The following is a 21,248-nucleotide window of genomic DNA, read 5'->3' on the forward strand; positions in this document are numbered from 1 at the left end:
TAGAACATCAGGGTTGGCGGAGTATGCTAACGCAGTGAATAACTCAAACTTAGGGAGGAGGCTTCTGATGTTAACATGCGAGAAACCAAGGCTTTTGCGGTTACAGAAGTCAACAAATGATAGCGCCTGGGGAGCAGGAGTGATACTTGGGGCTACAGGGCCTGGGTTAGCCTCTACATCACCAGTGGAACAGAGGAGGAGTAGAATAAGGATACGGCTAAAGGCTTTAAGAACTGGTCTTCTAGTGCGTTGGGTACAGAGAAAAAAAGGGGCAGATTTCCGGGCGTTGTAGAATAGATTCAGGGCATTATGTACAGACAAGGATATGGAAGGATATGAGTACAGTGGAGGTAAACCTAAGCGTTGGGTAAAGATGAAAGAGATTGCATCACTGGAGGCACCGATTGACCCGGTCTCCGCGTGTGTGGGGGGTGGGACAAAGGAGCTATCTGAGACAGGTTGAGCAGGACTGGGGGCTCTACATTGAAAAAGTACAGTTAGAACTAACCTAAACAGCAATAGGCAAGGCATATTGACATGGGAGAGAGGCATAAAGTAGTCACAGGTGTTATTCGAGAGAGCTAAGACAACAGCTGGTAATGGCGATAAAATTTGAGCTGAGGCTAAACAGAATGGGGTACCGTATAAAGGAACAGTCCAGCAGGCATCAGCTGTGTAGCTGAGTGATCATAAGGTCCAGTGAACAGCAATAAGTAAGTCCGGGAGCAGTTCAGTGGCTGCTACGCTACAGGCGAGCTGGAGGCACGGCTGTTGATTGCGTGTGCTAGCGGGCCAGGGCTAGCAGATGGATCTTCGTGGTCGTCGCAATGGGAAGCCTGTTGAAACCACATCAGATGATTACGTCGGCAGACCAGTCGTGATGGATCGGCGGGGCTCCGTGTCAACACTAGGAGGTCCCGTCTGATTGACAGAGAGGTAGATAGCCGGAAGATGGGCCTGGTTCGAGGCTAGCTCAAGGCTAACTGGAGTTAGCTTCAGGACAGTGGTGATTAGCCAACAACGACAACAGCCATTCGGTTGCAGCTAGTTAGTTGCGATGATCCGGTGTTAAGGTCCAGTGATTCAGTGATTCCGGCAGAAAATCCGATATGCTCTGGCTCGATAGCGCGATGTGCAGACTGTGCAGACTGGCCGATAATTTTCCAGGCTAGAGCTGGCTGGTAGGTAGTGCAGGCCACGGCCACGGACAATGGTGAAGACCGCTAATGGTGGCTAATAGCAAGTAGCTAGTTAGCTGGCTAGCTGGCTAGTTTCAGCCAGAGGTTCTGGATAAAAATGTATGAAGAAATAATAGAATCTGTTCCACATTGGGTGAGGCGGGTTGCAGGAAAGTATATTTAGTTAAAGGATTGAAAGTGAGATTGAGAAATATATACGAAAAATGAAGACAGCTTCTCCATCCTAGAGGGAGAGATCAATCATTTCCAGGCCCTGGACACGTACTAGTCTGTGGTGACCTAAACGCCAGAACTGGACAAGAACCTGACATTCTCATTACACAGGGGGACAAAAACCTACCTGGAGGTGACAGCATTCCCTCTCAAATATGCCCCCCTAGACACAACTACGACAAAACAACCAACAAAAATGGGTCACAAGTCTTGCAGCTCTGTTACACGCTGGGTCTGTACATAGTCAATGGTAGGCTTCGAGGGGACTCCTACGGTAGGTACACCTACTGCTCATCCCTTGGCAGTAGTAGTGTAGATTACTTTATCACAAACCTCAACCTAGAGTCTCTCAGAGCGTTCACAGTCAGACCAATGACACCCCTATCAGATCCCATCAAAATCACAGCCTACTTGAACAGAATAATATTCAATCATGAGGCATCAAAGCCAACCAAACTGCATACTATTAAGAAACCCTATAGATGGAAGGAAAGTAGTGTAGAAACCTACCAAAAAACAATTGGGCAACAACAAATCCAATAACATTTAGACAACTTCCTGGACAAAACGTTTCACTGCAATAGTGAAGCTATAAACTTGGCAGTAGAAAGCCTAAACTGTAAATTTGACCTTACAGCTTCCCTATCAAGTCTAAAAGTGTCAAGCAGACAACCTAAGAAAATTTACAACAATGACAAATGGTTTCATGAAGAATGCAAAATCCTAAGAAGAAATTGAGAAACATATCCAACCAAAAGCACAGAGACACAGAAAACCTGAGCCTATGCCTTAAACTAAACCAACAACAAGAAGAGCTACCTATCCTAAATGGAGATGTATGGATAAACCACTTCTCAAATCTTTTCGGCTCTATACCAAAGAACAAACAGCAAAAACATATGTACATGATCAACTACAAATCTTAGAATCAGCTATTAAAGATGACCAGAACACACTGGATTCTCCAATTACATGGAATGATTTACAGGACAAAATACAAACCCTCCAACCCAAAAAGGCCTGTGGTGTTGATGGTATCCTAAATGAAATTATAAAACATACAGACCACAAATTCCAATTGGCTATACTTAAACTCGTTAACATCATCCTCAGCTCTGGCATCTTCCCCAATATTTGGAACCAAGGACTGATCACCCCAATCCACAAAAGTGGAGACAGATTTTACCCCAATAATTACAGGAATCTGCGTCAACAGCAATCTCTGAAAAATCCTCTGCAATATCATCAACAGCAGACATGTCCTCAGTGAAACAATGTCCTGAGCAAATGTTAAATTGGCTTCTTACCAAAATACTGTATGACAGACCACGTATACACCCTGCACACCCTTATTGACAAACAAACAAAACAAAAGCAAAGTCTTCTCATGCTTTGTTGATTTAAAAAAAGCTTTTGACTCAATTTGGCATGAGACTCTGCTATACAAATGGATATAAAGCAGTGTTGGAAGAAAAAAATGTAACATTATAAAATCAATGTACACAAACAAGTGTGCAGTTAGAATTGGCAATATACACACAGATTTCTTTCCTCAGGGCCGTGGGGTGAGACAGGGATGCACCTTGAGCCCCACCCTCTTCAGTGTACAAAACATTAGACATTTCCATGACAGACTGACCAGTAAGGCTGAACGATTTTGGAAAATAATCTAATTGCGATTTTTTGCCCCCAATATTGCGATTGCGATTTAATATGCGATTTAATTTATTTATCCTTTTTCCCCTACAAAACATAATGAATGATTTAAATATGACCAACACAATAGTATATACATTTAGTGTGAAATGTTCTTTCCCATAGGCTGGGTCTATTTGTTAGAATTAAATTCAAACATGTATGACTTGAAATAAATGACATTTTTATTGAACTGCTCATTACAGAAACATCTGTGGCTTTGCCACTGTGCATTTAAATAATTTAAACAAAGGCATGAACTTTGTAAACACTGTGTGCAAAAGGTACAGTCTTAAGAAAAAAATAATTTTAAATTGTATGTATCTTACTGCTCCCAAGTCAGTAACATTTCACACAACTGAAACAAGGAATTTGCTTTGAAAATATTTTGTAAAATCAAAGTAAATAAAGTTATAAATAAAAAATGAGAAATGCACTTTTAATTTAGACAAACTATTTTTTATAAACGATTTGAATATTATAATATAAAATAGATGAGCCTCACTTATCTCAAGTACACAACAATAACACACCACACAGACTAAAGTTCACTACGAGTATGGCACTGCCAGCCATACTTATCCAACAGTTCTGTTCTCAGTGGCTCACAGGTTTTTTGCTAAGAAAACCAGAATATTGACTTTTTCTGGCTTCAAGGATGAGCGAGTGCAAGTCACAATATTCCCTCCTGTGCTAAAAAGACGCTCTGAGGGAGCGCTTGTAGCAGGTACACAAAGATACTTGCGTGCCATGGTGCACAACTGTGGGTAGCTGATCTTGTGCACCCTCCACCAAGCCAATGGATCATCTTCTCCATCAATGGTAGGAGTCATCAGGTAATTGTTTATCTCTGCCTCTGCGACTGAGAGGCATCATATCTTTGGCTATGAACTCGGTTATTGTCCGAGTGATTTCTCCGTGCCGTTTTGAATTACGTTCATACGGAGTGACACTTTCGAACATTTCTGTCAGTGATCCCTGTCTTGAGGTATTTGGCTTGTCTCGCGCACTGATGCTCGGCATTTTGGTCATACAACTGTCATGCATTGATTTGTGGTATTTTTTTAAGTGCTGAAACAGGTTTGTAGTGTTACCCCGTGAAGTAGCAATCGGAGCACGGCATGCTCTGCACAACACCTGACGCTGCTCAGCATCTTCTTTTTTAAAACCAAAATAGTTCCACACCACCGACGTGCTGTTCCTCTTCGATATTAAAGTATCAGCTGTGTCAGTTTCTGACTGTTCCGTCGAGCAAGAGGCCATTGCGCTGGACAGCATGAAAAGTCGCGTCACGTGACCACCTCAAATCGCGCACGTTGCGATTAGAAAATCGCGTTCAGTCAAATCGCGATATTATCGCGAATGCAATTAATCGTTCAGCCCTACTGACCAGGTGAATCCAGGGGAAAGCTATGATCCCTTATTGATGTCACTTGTTAAATCCACTTCAATCAGTGTAAATGAACGGGAGGAGACAGGTTACAGGAGGATTTTTAAGCCTTGAGACATAGATTGTGTATGTGTGCCATTCAGAGGGTGAATGGGCAAGACAAAATATTTAAGTGCCTTTGAACGGGGTATGGTAGTAGGTGACAGGCACACCGGTTTGAATGTGTCAAGAACTGCAACGCTGCTGGATATTTCCTGCTCAACAGTTTCCTGTGTGTATCAAGAATGGTCCACCACCCAAAGGACATCCAGCCAACTTGACACAACTGTGGGAAGCATTGGAGTCAACATGGGCCAGCATCCCTGTAGAACGCTTTCGACACCTTGTAGAGTCCATGCCCCAACGAATTGAGGCTGTTCTGAGGGCATAAGTGAGTGCAGCTCAATATTAGGAAGGTGTTCATAAAGTTTTGTACACACAGTGTATTTATCAATGAATTGGCGAGGGCACTAGAACAGTCTGCAGCACCTGGCCTCACCCTACTGGACTCGGTTATCAAATGTATACTGTTTGCAGATGATGTGGTACTTCTGTCCCCAACCAAGGAGTGCCTAAAGTAGCACCTAAATCTTCTGCACAGATTTTGTCAGACTTGAGCCCTGAAAGTGAATCTCAGTAAGACAAAAATAATGGTGCTCCAAAAAAGGTCCAGTAGCCAGGACAACAAATACAAATTATATCTAGACACCGTTGCCCTAGAGCACAAAAATACTATACCTACCTCGGCCTAAACATCAACACCGCAGGTAACTTCCACAAGGCTGTGAACAATCTAATAGACAAAGTAAGAAGGGCCTTCTACGCCATCAAAAGGAACATAAACTGTACTGCAGAAATGGAACGTAAATCACAGAAAATAAATGTTGGGGTGGCAGCTGCAGAGAAGTACTTGGGTGTACAAGACTTTGTTGCAGAGGAGTTACAAGGTGTGTTGAACGATAGTGTCCAGTCCTCCCAGGCTGCCAGCCTGGTGTAGGATCAGATAGGGCAAAGTAGTGGAATAGTGGTACGTTTTTAATGGGTGTAGGGTTAGTTTGTAGTGCGATTTTTCTTCCCTTTTGTGTCACAAAGTGTAATGAATTCACACTCCAGAACAGTAGGTGGAAACAAAGGGCTAGATAAGAGCAATAGACGAATAAGGTGGCAGCATGCACTTTAAACGTTAGTTTGCGGACCGCCAAGATATCATAGAAGAAGAAGAAAGATGAATAAGCAGGCGGTGACCAGCCTCACACTCCAGTACAGTAGGTGGCAGTGTATGCATCTTTCAGTTGGCTGCGATCCGCCAATACAAATCTTAAGAAGAATAACTTTTGGGGCATTGCGTGAGCATGCGTGCTTCCCTTCTGCACACACAAGTTCACAACAACACATCCAGGCATCGAGGTAAAATGGCGTCGGGTGCCATTTCAATGGAGTCAAAGAGAATAACAGATTTACGAGTTATAGATCTCAAATCTGAACTCAAGCGAAGGAATTTAGATGTCGCTGGTGTGAAGAATGTTCTAATTGCCAGACTGAAACAGGTAACGAGCTTAATTTATTTTTACATGGCGAACTCAAAGCTGACGACCGCTAGCTAATGTTAGCTACCAAACAGTTGTGGTACGAATTTGATTGATTGAGGCCGTCCCCAACGGCTGCCAGATAGATAGTTTAGCTACTGGTTTGCTATTCAACTTGTTATGGAATTAATATGTATCTATGTACAGCTTGCTATTTTCGTAGTTGCCAACTAAGACCGTAAGCCTGCTAGCTAACGTTACCGTTGGCTGCTGACTTGTTTTCCAATTGCGGTACTGCGTGCACGCGGCCTGGCTTTGTAGCGTCAGGTTGACAAGGTAGCCCACAATCCTGCATCGATGCAGCCGATGTGGGGGCGTTGCAAGCTAGCTGGCCATGACATCGATCGCATTCAGGATGTACACAGCTAACTCGCTGCTTACATGTCTCCTTTAGAAAACTAGGTTACTTTAGGCCCACGGACACCCCAACGTTAACTAGCTAACTAATTTCGAAATACCTTGATCAGAGTTAACTAACGTTTATAATTCAAATCAAAAATCTAATTTGATTTGTCACATGCGCCGAATAAAACAGGTGTAGACCTTACCGTGAAATGCTTACTTACAAGGAAGGCCTTAACCAACAATTCAGTTTTAAGAAAAATAAGAGTTAAGAAAATATTTACTAAATAAACTAAAGTATTATTATGTATTTGTTTACATATAATTAACTATAATCTGGTTTTACAGGCGACGTTGATATGGCAAATCTCCTTTAAACCCAGGAAGCAGCCATTCAATTTGCCATTCACCAGCTTCTCAAGTTTAATGATGTCAAAATACGTTAGTTACTCACCAAATAAGCCGGTATGTAGGTTTCCACTAGATAGCACAACCACAAAATGGTATATATCATAAACATTAATGAAAACAAAAATGATATTTTTGGTCTTAATTTAGAGCAGTGGAGGTTCCTCAGAGGAGGAAGGGGAGGGCCATCCAAAGTGAATTTCATAAAAATAGTGAAACATTAGTTATCATTTTAAAATAAAACTATACTAAATATATTCACATGTCACCAAATAATTGATTAAAACACATTGTTTTGGAATGGTCTACAGTAGCTTCAACAGCACTCTGTAGGGTAGCACTATGGTGTTGCCGGAGGACAACTAGTTTCCGTCCTCATCTGGGTACATTGACTTCAATACAAAACCTAGGAGGCTCATGGTTCTCACCCCCTTCCATAAACCTACACGTCATCCAACTTATCAGAGCTCTTGCAGCATGAAGTGACATGTTGTCCATCCAATCAAATGATCAGAGAATGAATCTAGTACTGAAAGCATAAGCTACAGCTAGCTTTGTAGTGCATAACATGTGGTGAGAAGTTGACTCAGAGAGAGCGACAACAGTTGAACAGTTTTTAACAAATTAATTTCTTAAAGTTAAGGAGACGGAAGTGAGAGAGCTAGCTAAATTTCGTAGTGTTTTTTTCTCACTTTAACTTAGATAGCGAATGCAGCTAGCTGATTTAGCCTACTCAAACACCCGCCTCAGAGAGGGATGTTATGTTAGCTAGCTGGCTATGGCTATCCAACACTAGAAAACTTCCAAGCAGGGCATCAAATTGATTTTTTGGTCCACCAAAAAAATCTACCGGCCAAAATATTTTTGCTACTAAAACAAAACACAAAACAGATGAGCATGCTTTGTAATGTTTCTAAAACAATAAATGTATTACTAGTAAGAAGTAGTGTTATATTGTTTAATTTCATTTTTGAACAAAAATATCACAGATGAGACAAATGTTAAGGGCGGGATGTTACCGTGGTAACGTGACTCGTCATGTTTGTGCCTGTGAGATTGAGTCTGACTAGTAGAAGCGTTGTCTACTCCATCAGTTGAAACTCAAACATAGAAAAACAACCTAGCTTGTGAACGAAACAATGGAAATGGCCAAGGAACACAAGGACAAAGTCCCACTTCAGTAGACTTTCGTTTCAAATAATTTAGACCCATTTTTATGTCTGTGTGCAGCGCTTCTAAAAAAAGTAATCTTTCACAGCCCCCAGCCAGGCAGTGATGCAGCGTGAGGTGGAATAGGCTATTTTTGATTCGTAGTTCTTTGACTTTGTGTGATTTAATTTACCAGCTATGAAACTAAACAGCAGAAATGTTTTAAAAACAGCTAATGCAGCATTTATTTTACTTGACTATTTTTATTTTAAAATGCGAGTGAAATGCTTGCACTTTGGAGCCCAGACCACCCGCCAACGTGGCTGGTGAAATAGACATCTTACCCGCCAAAATCTACTTGCATTTGGCGGGTGTTAATTTTAGGTCCTGCTTCCAAGTCAAGGTCAACTTTAGGTTTTATTAATTTATTACCACCGAGGTCCGCCGGTGTAACTGCTTGCTGGCTGTACTGCATGATTGTAGTGGGTTTACTAATGCGTTAGTTCTAGTAGCTATGTAGACTATGACGTTAGCTAATACAGTGACAACGAGGTAGGCTGTGTGTAGCGTTTATGATATGAAGGTTTGGCTTGGAAAGGTTTTTTCGCCTGGTCACAGACAGCTGATTTGTTATACACTGAAGTCCACAAGCGAAGGTGAGGGGAGGAGAGCATGAAGCTGCGAGAAGGAATTATGTGATCATGCTGTTTGTATGTGGCTGTATTCATTCCTCCGATTCTATTGAAAAAACTTTTCTTAAACAGAAACAAACGAAACATACCTGAATAGAAACTCTTGTTTGTAACTGTTGGACTAATGATTACACCCTAGATCAGCTAGATGCAGGCAAGAGCGTGCAAGGCGGTGTTGAATGTTTCACTGTCTGTCATTTTGATTACTCAATTTTCACTGATCCTGTGCACCTACGTTGAAAACTTTCATTCATAGGCTAGGTTGTAGCAACCTCATGATGGATATAGGGACAATTCAAGTATCATGTAGTAGCCTAAACCTATCGATGTTACATTGAGCTGGGTGAATGGAATATGAATGACAGTCATCAAATATGCTGTAATAGAAATAAGGCCTTGCTCATTTAAAAAAATGTCCTCCCTCACCTTAAACGGCACCGACCACCACTGATTTAGGGTTAGGCATAAGGTTAGCAGTGTCGTTAGGGTTAGCTGCTAGGTTTTAAATACGATTTTAAGAAGTTAAATTGTAGAAATGGGCGGGGCTTATGACTTTGTGCCTGTAGTAACTAGTGACAACCCGGTATGTAGGCCTAAACAATACCTCTTCGGCAGCTCCAATGTATTGAGCCGATGTAGACTTCCGACCTGTCCATGGCAGGAAGGTTAGTGCTATCCGGGATCCTTGGGACGTGAGTGATTTACATTGGAGGTAGAGCGGTGTTTGAGACATGGGTGGATCCCGAAGGGGTCTTTTTACAAAAACGTCTGTAGAGTCCGAATGGTTTGAGCTACAAACTATTATCTATAAAAAGGTGAGACTCTCACGAACACGCACATGTAACATGTTTTGCACTATGACACTCACAAGCTACACGAGTCGTTAAAGGTAAGGGGTACCTACCTAGAATATCATAGTGACATGGTGTCAATAATACTGTAATAAGCTCACATAGTTATTGTCACAAACTCCACACAGTTGTCACTGACTAGTTGGATATTCATTTCCCATTGAGCAAACAATTTCTGTACTTACAGCATTCATATACATTTATTTTAATCAGGTTTATGCTTTGGCGGACCATTAAAAAAATAATATTTGTCAGTAAAGCTTATGAATGCAACGGTTTTATGTCAATTTGTTTTGTGTTCTACTTGTAGCCCTGGTTGTCCTGAAAATAAAATGGTAAAACACTTCATTGTGAGACTAAATAGGTCTGGACATGCAGCTAAATGAAAGTCAGATAAATGACTAACTACAATCAAGTGATTTATTTATATTTTTTACTTTCTCAGGCCATTGAGGAGGAAGGTGGAGATCCAGAGACCATTGAAATTCCACTCCCAGCAGACACGCCTACTAGAAAAAATGCAAATGCAAAAACCAAAGGTAATTTGACATTCCTAATATTTAAATTACTGTTCAATATTTCTGTTTCCAGTTTGGATGATATGACACCATTACTTATTTAGGAAAGAAAGTGGACTCTGACACTGACAATCCAATGGAAGATGAGTCCTTCTCCAAGGAAGATGAGTCCTTCTCAAAGGAAGATGAGTCCTTCTCAAAGGAAGATGAGTCCTTCTCAAAGGAAGATGAATCTCCTACCAAGGAAGATGAATCTCCTACCAAGGAAGATGAATCTCCTACCAAGGAAGATGAATCTCCTACCAAGGAAGATGAATCTCCTACCAAGGAAGAAGAATCTCCTACCAAGGCAGAGGACGCTACCACCAAGGAAGAGGAATCTGCTACTAAGAAAGATGAAGCTTTTTCCAAGGAAGACCAATCTCTTTCCAAGGTGAGTCACATGAATACGTTTACGTTTGTGTTAGGTTTGTGTATACCCCACTCTCACAGTAGACTAGAGATCATTAGGTTACCATAACATGATCAGATATTGTTTTAAAAATTAAATGTTGGTATTCAGATCGGTTAACCCGGTTTTAGTAAGGCATTAGACTGAAACTATCTTTATATTTGTATTTACTTTTCTCGTTGGTCTCTTTTTCAGGAGGGAGACGAGGATGACGTTGAAAAAGGTATGTTTGTGCACACACCCTATTGAATTGATGACTTTTTTGGGGGGGGGGTTTGCAGGTAGCCCCCTTTGTGTGAAGGTAAGAATCTGCTATGTCCCCTCTCTCCTTTATGCCTTCCATTTATTTTGTCTGCTGGCTAGACACTCAGCCAGCCACCTATTCAGGACTCATAGTTCATGAATAAAACATAGAAGGGACATCCTGTTTGTGGAGGACTCTTGCTGCTTTTTGTCACAGTATTTTTTGAGGGTGGGGTGTTACCTACCCTTCCAGGCCTGAGATGCAAGAGGGCTCCATCAACCATACAGACGGCATGGTACATTCCCTGAAGATAAAAAGCTCTGGAATCAACAGGCTTCTTCAAGGTGAGGGAAAGGTATGCACTGAAGAAGGAAGCTGAGTGAGAGGGAGAGTGTGTGCTGAGGAGACCATGGGGGACTTCTGCCCATCGGGGCCCATCCTCCTGTAGCACCCCAACTGCAGTACAGATGTCTCAGACAGAGAGAAGAAATCATCACTGACCAACCAGGACATGATGTTCAGACTAGAGGACACATTTGCTAAGGACTTGAGCCAGTCACTACAGTCACAAGGACGATTAAAGATGACATCTATTTTTTTTGTCCAACCATCCCAAGTCACTTAATAAGACATTTTTACGAGGGAAAGAAGACATGAGAGAGCCCTGGGCAGTAGAACGGCCAGAAAATGAGACTGAATTTGAACTCCATGGCTTTGTGCACAGATGTGTTTTGGTTACGGAAGAAGTTGGACAGATGCTCTTTTCCTTTCATTTGAACAAATGCCCTCTATTCAAACTGAAGAACGGGAATGGAGCTCCAAATGACAGGCGCATTGAAGAGTAACTTCACTGTACAGTACTCATAACTGTAAGGATCACAAAAGAAGTATTGGTGTTGAAAATGACATGAAGATTATTGAACCGCACCACCATTTTCCAATGAGGAATGTATGTTTTGTGTGTTCCTGTGGTCTTCAACCCTTCGATGACCACTAATACTAAACTTGCTTTCTATTCTACTTTCTAGGTCAAGTAACAGACATGTCAATGTTAAACATTGTGTTTTTTGCCATGTTTTATCCTTATTAAATCCCTCAGATGTAACTGATACAGATGATGGTACTCGCGAAAATTCTAAACCTCCACCCAGTGAGGACGGCCTCCCAGAGGCCGAGATTGAGGCAGAAGCTGAGGCCGAACAAGTGGAGGAGATCGAAACTGAAGTTGCCGTCTCCGCTAAAGAAGACGAGGACGATAACATATCCGTCACACTCCAGAATGAAGATGCGATCACGCTGGATGTTGATGGCGATGACCTCCTGGAAACAGGTAAACATGTGAAACTTCCAGATTCAGAGGCAGACAAGGGCTGTGACGATCCAGAGGCCTCTGCTAAGACGAGCCCCAAGGATGCCATGAAGATGGAAGTGGAAGGCCATAAAGATGGTAAGAAGGATGACGGGACGAAGGTTGACTCCTCTAAGAAGGAAAGCAGAGAGGCCTCGAAGAAAGCTGAAATGGGAGACAAAGACAAGGATTCTGGGAAGAAAGGCCCCTCGTCTACTGGGGCATCAGGTCAAGGAAAGAGGTTTGTCTTTCTAGCTATGTCAGTTCTTTAAGATACTACTACCAAGTTCCAGCTCACTGTGAACGCAGCATTGTGGGTAGCCTCAAGAATTTTTTAATTTTTTTCCCTAATGAGAAATGTTCGTTGATGTACCTAATGAGCCTCCCATTTGTTACTTTCATTTGGTTGTTTTTCTGAAGTTGGGTAATTTGTGTCATTAACCAGGAGCTGAAAACAGATGTTACTTTCACCTTTCCAGCACGTTTGCCTTTTCCAGTTTCCATGTAGGGCTTTTTAAAAGGGCAGTTGTCCCTGTGATGTCAGTTTGTCAGAAAATATGAAATGGTTCGTTGTGAAGTCGAACGCAATACTGAAGATTCATTGGTCCAGGGAGTAAATTGGCTGAGAACATGACCCATATCACCCGTGGAAAAGCAATGAAAAAAGCCATTATGGGAGTTTTGTCCAAATGCAAGCCTTGCCTGTGGGGATTTTTTTAAAATTCTTTTAATACATAAAGCAAAAAAAGTTGTTTGACCTGGTGTACGTCATATTCCGCAGGGGCTTTCATATACTGGCACTCATTTCTTGTTTCTTTTGATTTGTTTGCGAAATCTGCTTTGTAGTTCTTCAAAGGACAGAGATGGAAAGGCCACAAAAGATGACAAAGGTAAGCATTTTACAGATGCATTTCTCAAGATGTCACTACTAATGATCAGACAATGATGGTCAAGCATAGCTCTTTATGTAGTGCATATAAGCAATGTGCAGTATTGACTGGACAGCCAAAATGGCATTATTTTCTCAAGCATCAGAAAAAATAGAATTGATCTTGGAATATTAGTACCACTGGTGTAATCTGCGTATCTAAAAAGTCAATTTCTTTGGCATTTTAAAGGTGTCTGAAATGATTTCATTTTGTCAAAAGCACCTGCATTTTAACATGTAATGCTTACCGTTAAGTAACATTAGGCTCTTAGAGATATGTTTGTTACAATGTGTAGACATTTTACATGTAAAAGCCCCTACAGTGCATGCATGTATGTTTTGAAACAACCCTATTTCAGGAAGTATCAGCAGTAGTAGTGCAAGCAGCTCCACTCGAAACATATGGGTGAGCGGCCTGTCCTCCAACACCAAAGCAGCTGATTTGAAGAACCTCTTTGGCAAATATGGGAAGGTAAGCCTAGAGCTTAAAACATCCATAAATAGTTTGTGGTGGGGTACTGGGGTTTGAATGGTTTGATGTTTCTTACTGTATGGGTGTCATGGTTTTGCTTTGACTTATTGGAAACAATTTACTGGTTCACTACAAGCAGCATGTAGGTGCTCCGCCTCTAAACAAATTCCTGTCTCCACAGGTTTTTAGTGCCAAAGTGGTTACTAATGCTCGCAGTCCTGGAGCCAAATGTTATGGCTTGGTGACAATGTCTTCCAGTGCAGAGGTGGGAAGGTGCATCTCCCACCTGGACCGCACAGAACTCCACGGCCAGCAGATATCTGTTGAAAGGGTAAGCTGACAAAGAAACAGTTGTTTTGCACATTGTTCAGCTAGAATGTTCAGAGCAGGATTACAATGTTACGGTTCAGAATCTTTTCTCTGACATCTATCTTTTGTGACGTCATAAAACCTTCAGAACTCTTGATGATTCTAAGATTCCATTTTGAGAGTTTTCTGCAGAACAACATTGGCTGAGATTCTCCTCTGCACCATTGAGCAAACATGCGCTCTGTAATATTCATTGTAGAGAGAAAAAAGGTTCAGGGTCCTTTTGTTCAATTAATTGAAATTACATTGCTTCAGAATTGTGACGGAGCCTTTAAATACTGTGACGGAGTATTTATGTTGTCTTTTCAGGTTAAAAGTGATCCCTTCAAGAAAGAACCTTCAAAGAAGGAAGCGGATGACAGAACCAGCTCCAGCAAATCATCGAGTGACAAACGTAGTGCGTTTGCGTCGACAAGCAAGACTAGCACTAGCAAGTAAGTGAGGAAGAAATACAACATCTGTCTTTTTCAGAATGGGGAAATTTGAAGGAAATGTTCATTTATGTGCCTGCTCTTTTCCCCCCTAAAGAACCCAGCCATCCTCCAAAAAAGAGGAGAAGAAGTCCGACAAGCCATCAGACAAAGACAGCAAGGATTCATCCAAGAAGCAGGAGTCTAAAAGCACAACATCCAGCTCAGGCCCAGATGCCTCCAAGAAAGATGATAAAAAGCATGGAGGAAGTATGAATGCTCCCTCTCTCAGGTTCCTTTTTCTGTATTGTGTTGTAGGGTAGTAAAAATTAAAATCTCTGTCCTGTGTTGTGTAGGGACCAAGAGTCCTGGCAAGATGGTGGTGATTGATCATGCCAAAGGAGACCTCAACAAAGTGAGACCGCCTTTCAGGAGGGGGAGATTTGACAAGCCGGGTTTCACCAACAACAACATGATGCAGCGGAGACCCAGATATTTCATGCCTCCCGAAGAGGTTTGTTGCAGTTTTTTCTATCCGACAAAGTTTGATCATGGAACTTTCTTTTTTCAATGTTCACGTCTACATGCTTGTCTTTCCTAGATGGAGATGAATAGAGGGAGCGTTTTCCCCAACAAGGGAGGCAGCAAAGACATCCTCCCCTTTGATAAGATGAAAGAGCAGAGGTTGCGTGTGCGTATGGTCCGGCTGGAGCGCGTCCGCAGAACTATGGAGCTTCGCAGGTCAGCCTGAAACACAAACTCGTACTGTAATTGTTGTTCTCTGTAGTACTGTGAGGATGCTGGGTACTAATGTTTCTGTGACTTTCTGTCCCATCAGGCGGCGTGAGATAGCTGAGCGGGAACGCCGGGAGCGTGAGCGTATCAGTCTGATTCGGGAGCGGGAGGAGAGGGAGAACCTGCTCCGGGAACGCCAGAGGCTGGAGATGGAGAGGCAGAAACTGGAGAGGGAGCGCATGGAGAGGGAAAGGCTGGAGAGAGAAAGGATCCGCATAGAGCAGGTACTTGGGCTGTGCTTGGATTCAAATCATTAAGGATGTTTAGCCAACTAGGCTGTACCTTAGTTTATTGCTGTAAAAACGACAGGAGGAAGGTGAGTTGTCTACTCATTGTTCGTTCTGATGATCTTTCAAAAGATCTCAGGAGCATTTTGAGCAGCTAATGGTGAGCAAACCATTTAGTGGATTGATAATGTAATGCCGACGTTATCTCTGTGATGCAGGAGCGGCGTAAAGAGGCAGAGCGTATGGCTCGTGAGCGGGAGGAGCTGAGGAGGCAGCAAGAGCAGCTCCGCTACGAGCAGGAGAAGAGAAACAACCTGAAGAGAGGCCGTGATGTGGACCACAGGTACACAAGGCCACACTGTGGATGGGGATGGGATGTTTGTCTGGGTTTTGCTCTATGTAGTTGAGGCTCTGATCGTGGACAACCAGCTTCCACCATTATGTCCATGAAGTTGTAGGATAAGTTAGAGCAGCTTGTGCAGTACTGCTTTGTCGTCCCCCATGCACACATACTTGTCTCTCATACTATCCTGGTCTGTCTGCATCCCATAGCAGGCAGGAATGCTTGGTCTCAGACATGACCAGCATATGTCAATTTGACCATCAACTGAAAAGTGAAAGATACATTTTGGTATCATATCTGACCACGCTCAAAAAGTGGTATTCCATGCCAGTTTCCTTGTTGCCCAGTTAAAACATATTCTCCATTGAATGTTTCAGCCGGAGGGATGATCCCTACTGGAATGGCAACAAGAAGATCCAGACTGAGTCTGAGGGCCGTCTCAACCAGGGCTCGGACTACAACCGCCAGCAGAACCGCTTCACTGAGTTCAGCCCCCGAGAGAGAGGCAGAGGCTTCCCCGAGGCTGCAGCTGCGGAGCCCAACACTATTGAGAGGTAGGCCCTCTTTGATAAGCCCTCTTATTTATATAGTGCTTTTTGCAAATACAGCAACCTGGACCTAAACTGGCAAAGGGCAAGCTGCACACAGCCCACATAGCAGTTTAGCAAGTCTATCCTCCCACCCAGTAACAGTCAGCTCTTGACAGAATCTGACAATCCATTTTGGGTGGGGGGGGTTTTCAGACGTAACCGCTTCAACAGTGAGCCTGAGGCCAAGAAGGCCCGCCCCGCTGCTCGCAGGGACAGCTCTGGGTTTGAGCGCTACCCCAAGAACTTTGAGACTGTCCGCAGGGCCGAGCCTCCTCCAACTCCACGCGCAGACATCCGTGACACAGACCGCAGAGAGATCCGAGACAGGGACGAGCGGCGAGCGGTGCCCATGACCGAGCGGCGAGCCGTGCCCTTGACCGAGCGGCGAGCCGTGCCCATGACCGAGCGGCGAGCCGTGCCCATGACCGAGCGGCGGGCCGTGCCCATGACCGAGCGGCGGGCCGTGCCCATGCCCGAGCGCCCAGCCGGGGGCAGAGCACCCATTCCTGGCATGTCTCATACCGGCCGCTCCCCCAGAGGCACCGGGCACGCTGGTCATGCTACTCATACTGGGCATGCAGGATGGAAGAATGACGGCGGCATGAGTGCACCTAAGGGGGACATACGGTGAGAATGGATGGATGCCTAGTGTGCTTGTTTGATTAAGGTTGTAGACAACGGCCTTTTGTTGTAATCCGTGTGGTAATAATCCTGTCTCTGTGGTTGTGGTGTGTAGTGGAGCTGTACGTACTGGGGGTATGCGTCCAGAGCGTTCAGGCAGAGATGGCCAGGGGCCTGCCCTCAGAGGAGCCTCCACAGCCAGCCGGGGAAGATCCAACTTCAGTGGCCGAGATGGAGGAAGACCCATGGTCATGGCAGACCAGGTCAGCACCTCACAAATCCCCCATAACTAAATCTACACATGCAATACCCTCCATTTCCTCTATTTTTGTTACATTTCAGATAGGGAATTCATAACTACAATCTCCCCTGTTCTCTACCCAGCATTTCAGCTCTGGCCGCCAGGTGGTGGTGGAGCGGCATGGCCGGGACCAGCCGGCCCCCAGGAAGGAGTGGCACGGTGGGGCTGGATCCCAGGGAGGGGGCTTCCCAGACAGCCGCAGGATGGGAGACAGCCGTGGCAGCATGATGGCCCCACACGCAAGGTATTCACTGCAGTTGCATTGACTGTGTGCTTTTCTCTTCATCCAGATTACAACCTCTCACTTTCAGTTAATTGAAACTGGAACCTTTTTCTAAATATCGCCCTTTTCTGAAACAAGCCATACAAAGCTGGTTGCAATTCCAGTTTCATCCTCCAGAAAAGACAGAACAAATATTACAACACATATTATGGCTAAACTGAAATATACTAATTGATAAAAATTATGGGGAAAAAATATTTGTTAATGAAATTATGAATAGGAAAGGTAGTTATGTCACATGTGCAGTTAACACAAATATATGGAATTGTTAGCTCTATCCAAAATTACAGACAACTGATTGGTGCATTACCGCAAAAATGGAGGAGGCAAGTGGAAGGGGGAGAAAAAGGGGAAGTGGTTTGTCTGGCCTTTGGAGATAAAATAATTGTGATAAATAGAAAAATATTTCATTTGAGGACCAAAATGCGGTGCCATACAGGTTGCAAAATACTTGGGAAGAGATTTTCGATGTGCTGATTCCATGGCACATGGTTTATAAACAGATACACAAAACAACGCTTGACTCAAAACATACTTTTTCAATGTAAATTATTATACAAAATTCTTGCCACCAAAATAAGAATGTCATGTATATGGGGCATACAACCATGTCAGCTATGCAGATTTAGCTGCGAAGAGACAATCATTCGACCACTTATTCTGGTATTGCTCCTATGTAGCCTGTTTCTGGTCACAGGTTCAGGAGTGGCTAAACGGTCAGAACATTGTTCCAAAATGGACCCTACAAATAGCACTTTTGGGCGATCAGGAAAGCAATAGTCAATCAATCAACAACAAAATATATATTTTTAAATCACATCTGTTGATAATATCCCATTTAGAAAGGTTTGAGAATCTGTGTAAGACATCACAGAACAGTTGAAAAATAAATGGCACAAGGAAATCAAGAGGGTGGTCTATGGAGATCGGTGGGATGGGGTGAGAGAAGCCGAGTGGTGGATTTAATCTGTAATAGTTGTGACTGAAATTAATATAAATATATATATATATATAATGTGTACCGGACTTGTCTGAGCACAATGAATTAGGCTTGGGCAGTATCCAGATTTTCATACCGACATTGTGCCAAGCCTGGATATTCCGTAATACCGGCACTGAACACCAAGTGCACTATTTTCAAAACCCACTGATCCTCTGAAATCCTAAGGTTAGCAATGCTAACAAGTACATTTAATATCCCATAGAGAACGCTAACTAAATACTAAAGAGGACATTGTGAACATCTTATACGGTCTCTGACCTAAAGTATTTGCAGGACAGACATCCCAGCTCATAAAGTTATACAAGTAACTCAAAAATGCTACTCACAGTTTGCTGCATGCACAAAACAAATATTAGACAGCAAGGCTCTTGATCCATGAACGGATTCTCTGCTGTTACCAAGCAAAGCTTGATTTTGGATGAAGCTAACCACTTAGCTAGATGGCTAACTAGCTACTAAATTAGCAAACCAAATGCACAACTACAGAGCATTTAGCACATTTTAGACAGTTAATAGGTATACGATAACTAACTAGATCACTTGGCATGTGCTGCACAACGGTGAGTGACTCATAAGGCTCCGGTCTCCCGTTGTTGTGTGCTTGTAAACAAACACCACGTGACTGGGGACTACCGGTAAGCTTTATAATGAAAAATTATGACAGGTGAAATGACCACGTTCTTCGTTCTCCTAATTGATTGCACAAGTTGACTGCAGGTATTTACTTAAAGTAGGTACAAATATTTAAATTCAACGGTATTGGCGGTATGGAAAAACTCCCGTGGCTATTTCCATATACGGTATTATCCCAAGCCAACTATGAAACCAAATGTAAAAAATTCCAATGAATCCAAATGTGTATATCAAATAAAAAATTTGTGATATTATGTAAATAAAAAGTACAATGTATGTAAAAAAAAATATATATATATATGTTTTGGGATTATAGTGAAGCCATATGAGTTTGAGTCTTTACTCATTTACTGTATGCTACAGTATGTTTTAGGCAGAAATGTTTCTTTTTGTTTCTCCAGCCACTCTTCGTCTGCAATGAACAGAATCGTGCAGATCACGAACAGTTCCATGTCCAGTGTTGGTGGATTCAAGCCCTTCAAAGGAGCACCTAGAAGGTTCTAACTGCCTCTCCCCAGATCAGTTTAAGCTTATTTTTCAAAAATACATTTTTTTTTTAAAACATCATTTCTTTTAGTTGAGTATTGTTTTAAGAGGCTGGTTTCTAGCCTTAAGGTTGATATAGACTTGTTTTGTTTTGTATAGATTACCTCAATGTATGGTTTCCTAACAGTTCTGCTGTGACTTAAACAACCTTGTGCACATAATGTTCAACTTACCTTTAGGATAGAATTGTACAGCTTTAGTTATTTGTAACAAGTTTGATGTTAACTGCTCTTCCCCTAACTGAAACTCATGTACAATGTCAGCAGATCAATGTATTCTTTAACCATCATTTTTAGTAATGCTCCTGGTGCTTCTGAAGGTTATTAAATTATACATCTTGCTAATTTGTCTTCGCGCCTACATTTGACTCATGAAGTGCACATACAAGACATCACACAAATTGAGTGGTTGTGAAAAGAAAACCCACGTTTTTTTAAATGTATTGTCCAGGTACTTTAATAATCAGGCTAAATGTCCCTTGTCTAAGGCATTCTGTTTCAGAAGAAACCCCATCTACATTTTGCAACGGTACTGTGATAGGCTACATACATTATTTGGTCATATGTATATAGAAAAACATTTGAACCTTCCAACACGAGGATTTACCTTTTTCATATTCACAATTTAACAGGTGGTTCCTTTGTGCATGTGGTTAAACATAAGTGAAAATATTAACATAATTGAAATGATACTCCGCTAAATGTCATTAGTATGCCTTTGTTTCATTCATCATTACATGCATCACAATAACATTGGGATTAATACAATTGCATTTAATCTCAACAGAACAAAGGGAAACCTATACAGAACATATTCAATCAATATGGGGGATTGCATTCATGTTCTGTGCTCCAGAATCTTTGCTGTAGAATATCTGCTCTTACACATTTCCCATATGAAACTACTAGGGAATTAACCATTTTCTCCAATCTATACAGTATGAATGTCAAAATAGCCAAGTTTTGTTAACTTTTAAAATCCCTTCAGTTTTCCTATAGATGACCAGCCAGTGGCATTTACTGTACACCTTAGCGGCATATTAGTGACATTTTTATTAGTGTGAAAAGCTACGCAAATGCAATAAAACAATTATGGCCTTAGCAGATAAATGGGGGAACAGCTACCTGAAGTTCAAGTTGCATGAACTTTCATTGAAAGGGGCTACACAGTACTTAATGTACTTTTAGTCAAAATATTTAACCAGCCCTTTCATACCATAAAGAAACAATGAGTATTTCATATTCAACTGACTGTTGAAGAGCTACTGTTATAGCAATTCCAGGCATTATTGACAGTATTCCATTTTTACAAGGTACCCAAAGAACAATAGCACTCGAGCAAAATTTCTAATTCTGTATAAAATGAGGTATTTTCTCTTCTCTTAGGTTGCGTTTACACAGGCAGACCAATTCTGATCATTTTCTTTCACTAATTTGTCTTTTGACCAATCAGATGTGATTAGTGGAAAGAATATCAGAATTATGCCTGTCCAAACGCAGCCTTAGTAGTGCATATCAATGTAACAGTTCAAAACCATTTACAATGACTATGTTCAAGGACTACCTTGTTAAGACTGTTTGTACAGTATTTACCCCACAAGCA

At 42.2% G+C, this 21,248-nt stretch overlaps 1 protein-coding gene across 1 annotated transcript; it reads left to right on the forward strand.

The window, feature by feature from the left end:
• Window positions 1–5,932: 5,932 nt before the first annotated feature.
• On the forward strand, window positions 5,933–19,990 carry LOC311111785 (SAFB-like transcription modulator). The gene is made up of 19 exons (XM_084154616.1): window positions 5,933–6,083; window positions 10,010–10,103; window positions 10,187–10,515; window positions 10,729–10,756; window positions 11,877–12,366; window positions 12,972–13,015; window positions 13,413–13,525; window positions 13,707–13,856; window positions 14,204–14,328; window positions 14,423–14,574; window positions 14,661–14,818; window positions 14,906–15,045; window positions 15,143–15,323; window positions 15,545–15,669; window positions 16,047–16,223; window positions 16,413–16,886; window positions 16,996–17,143; window positions 17,265–17,425; window positions 19,502–19,990. Exons 1-19 carry the CDS (start codon window positions 5,949–5,951, stop codon window positions 19,602–19,604), a joined length of 3,327 nt encoding a protein of 1,108 aa, XP_084010742.1. The 5' UTR covers window positions 5,933–5,948; the 3' UTR covers window positions 19,605–19,990.
• Window positions 19,991–21,248: the final 1,258 nt, after the last annotated feature.

The sequence above is a fragment of the Coregonus lavaretus genome, assembly GCF_964263955.1.
Source record: "Coregonus lavaretus genome assembly, chromosome: 37".
In the NCBI taxonomy this organism is placed as follows: Eukaryota; Metazoa; Chordata; class Actinopteri; order Salmoniformes; family Salmonidae; genus Coregonus; species Coregonus lavaretus.

Excerpts from the sequence above, each read along its gene's own strand:
- LOC311111785 (XM_084154616.1), top strand. The coding sequence starts at position 5,949 with ATGGCGTCGGGTGCCATTTCAATGGAGTCAAAGAGAATAACAGATTTA. Across the intron at positions 13,857-14,203 it reads AGCAGATATCTGTTGAAAGG|GTTAAAAGTGATCCCTTCAA; the intron begins GTAAGCTGACAA and ends TTGTCTTTTCAG. Across the intron at positions 15,046-15,142 it reads AGAACTATGGAGCTTCGCAG|GCGGCGTGAGATAGCTGAGC; the intron begins GTCAGCCTGAAA and ends CTGTCCCATCAG.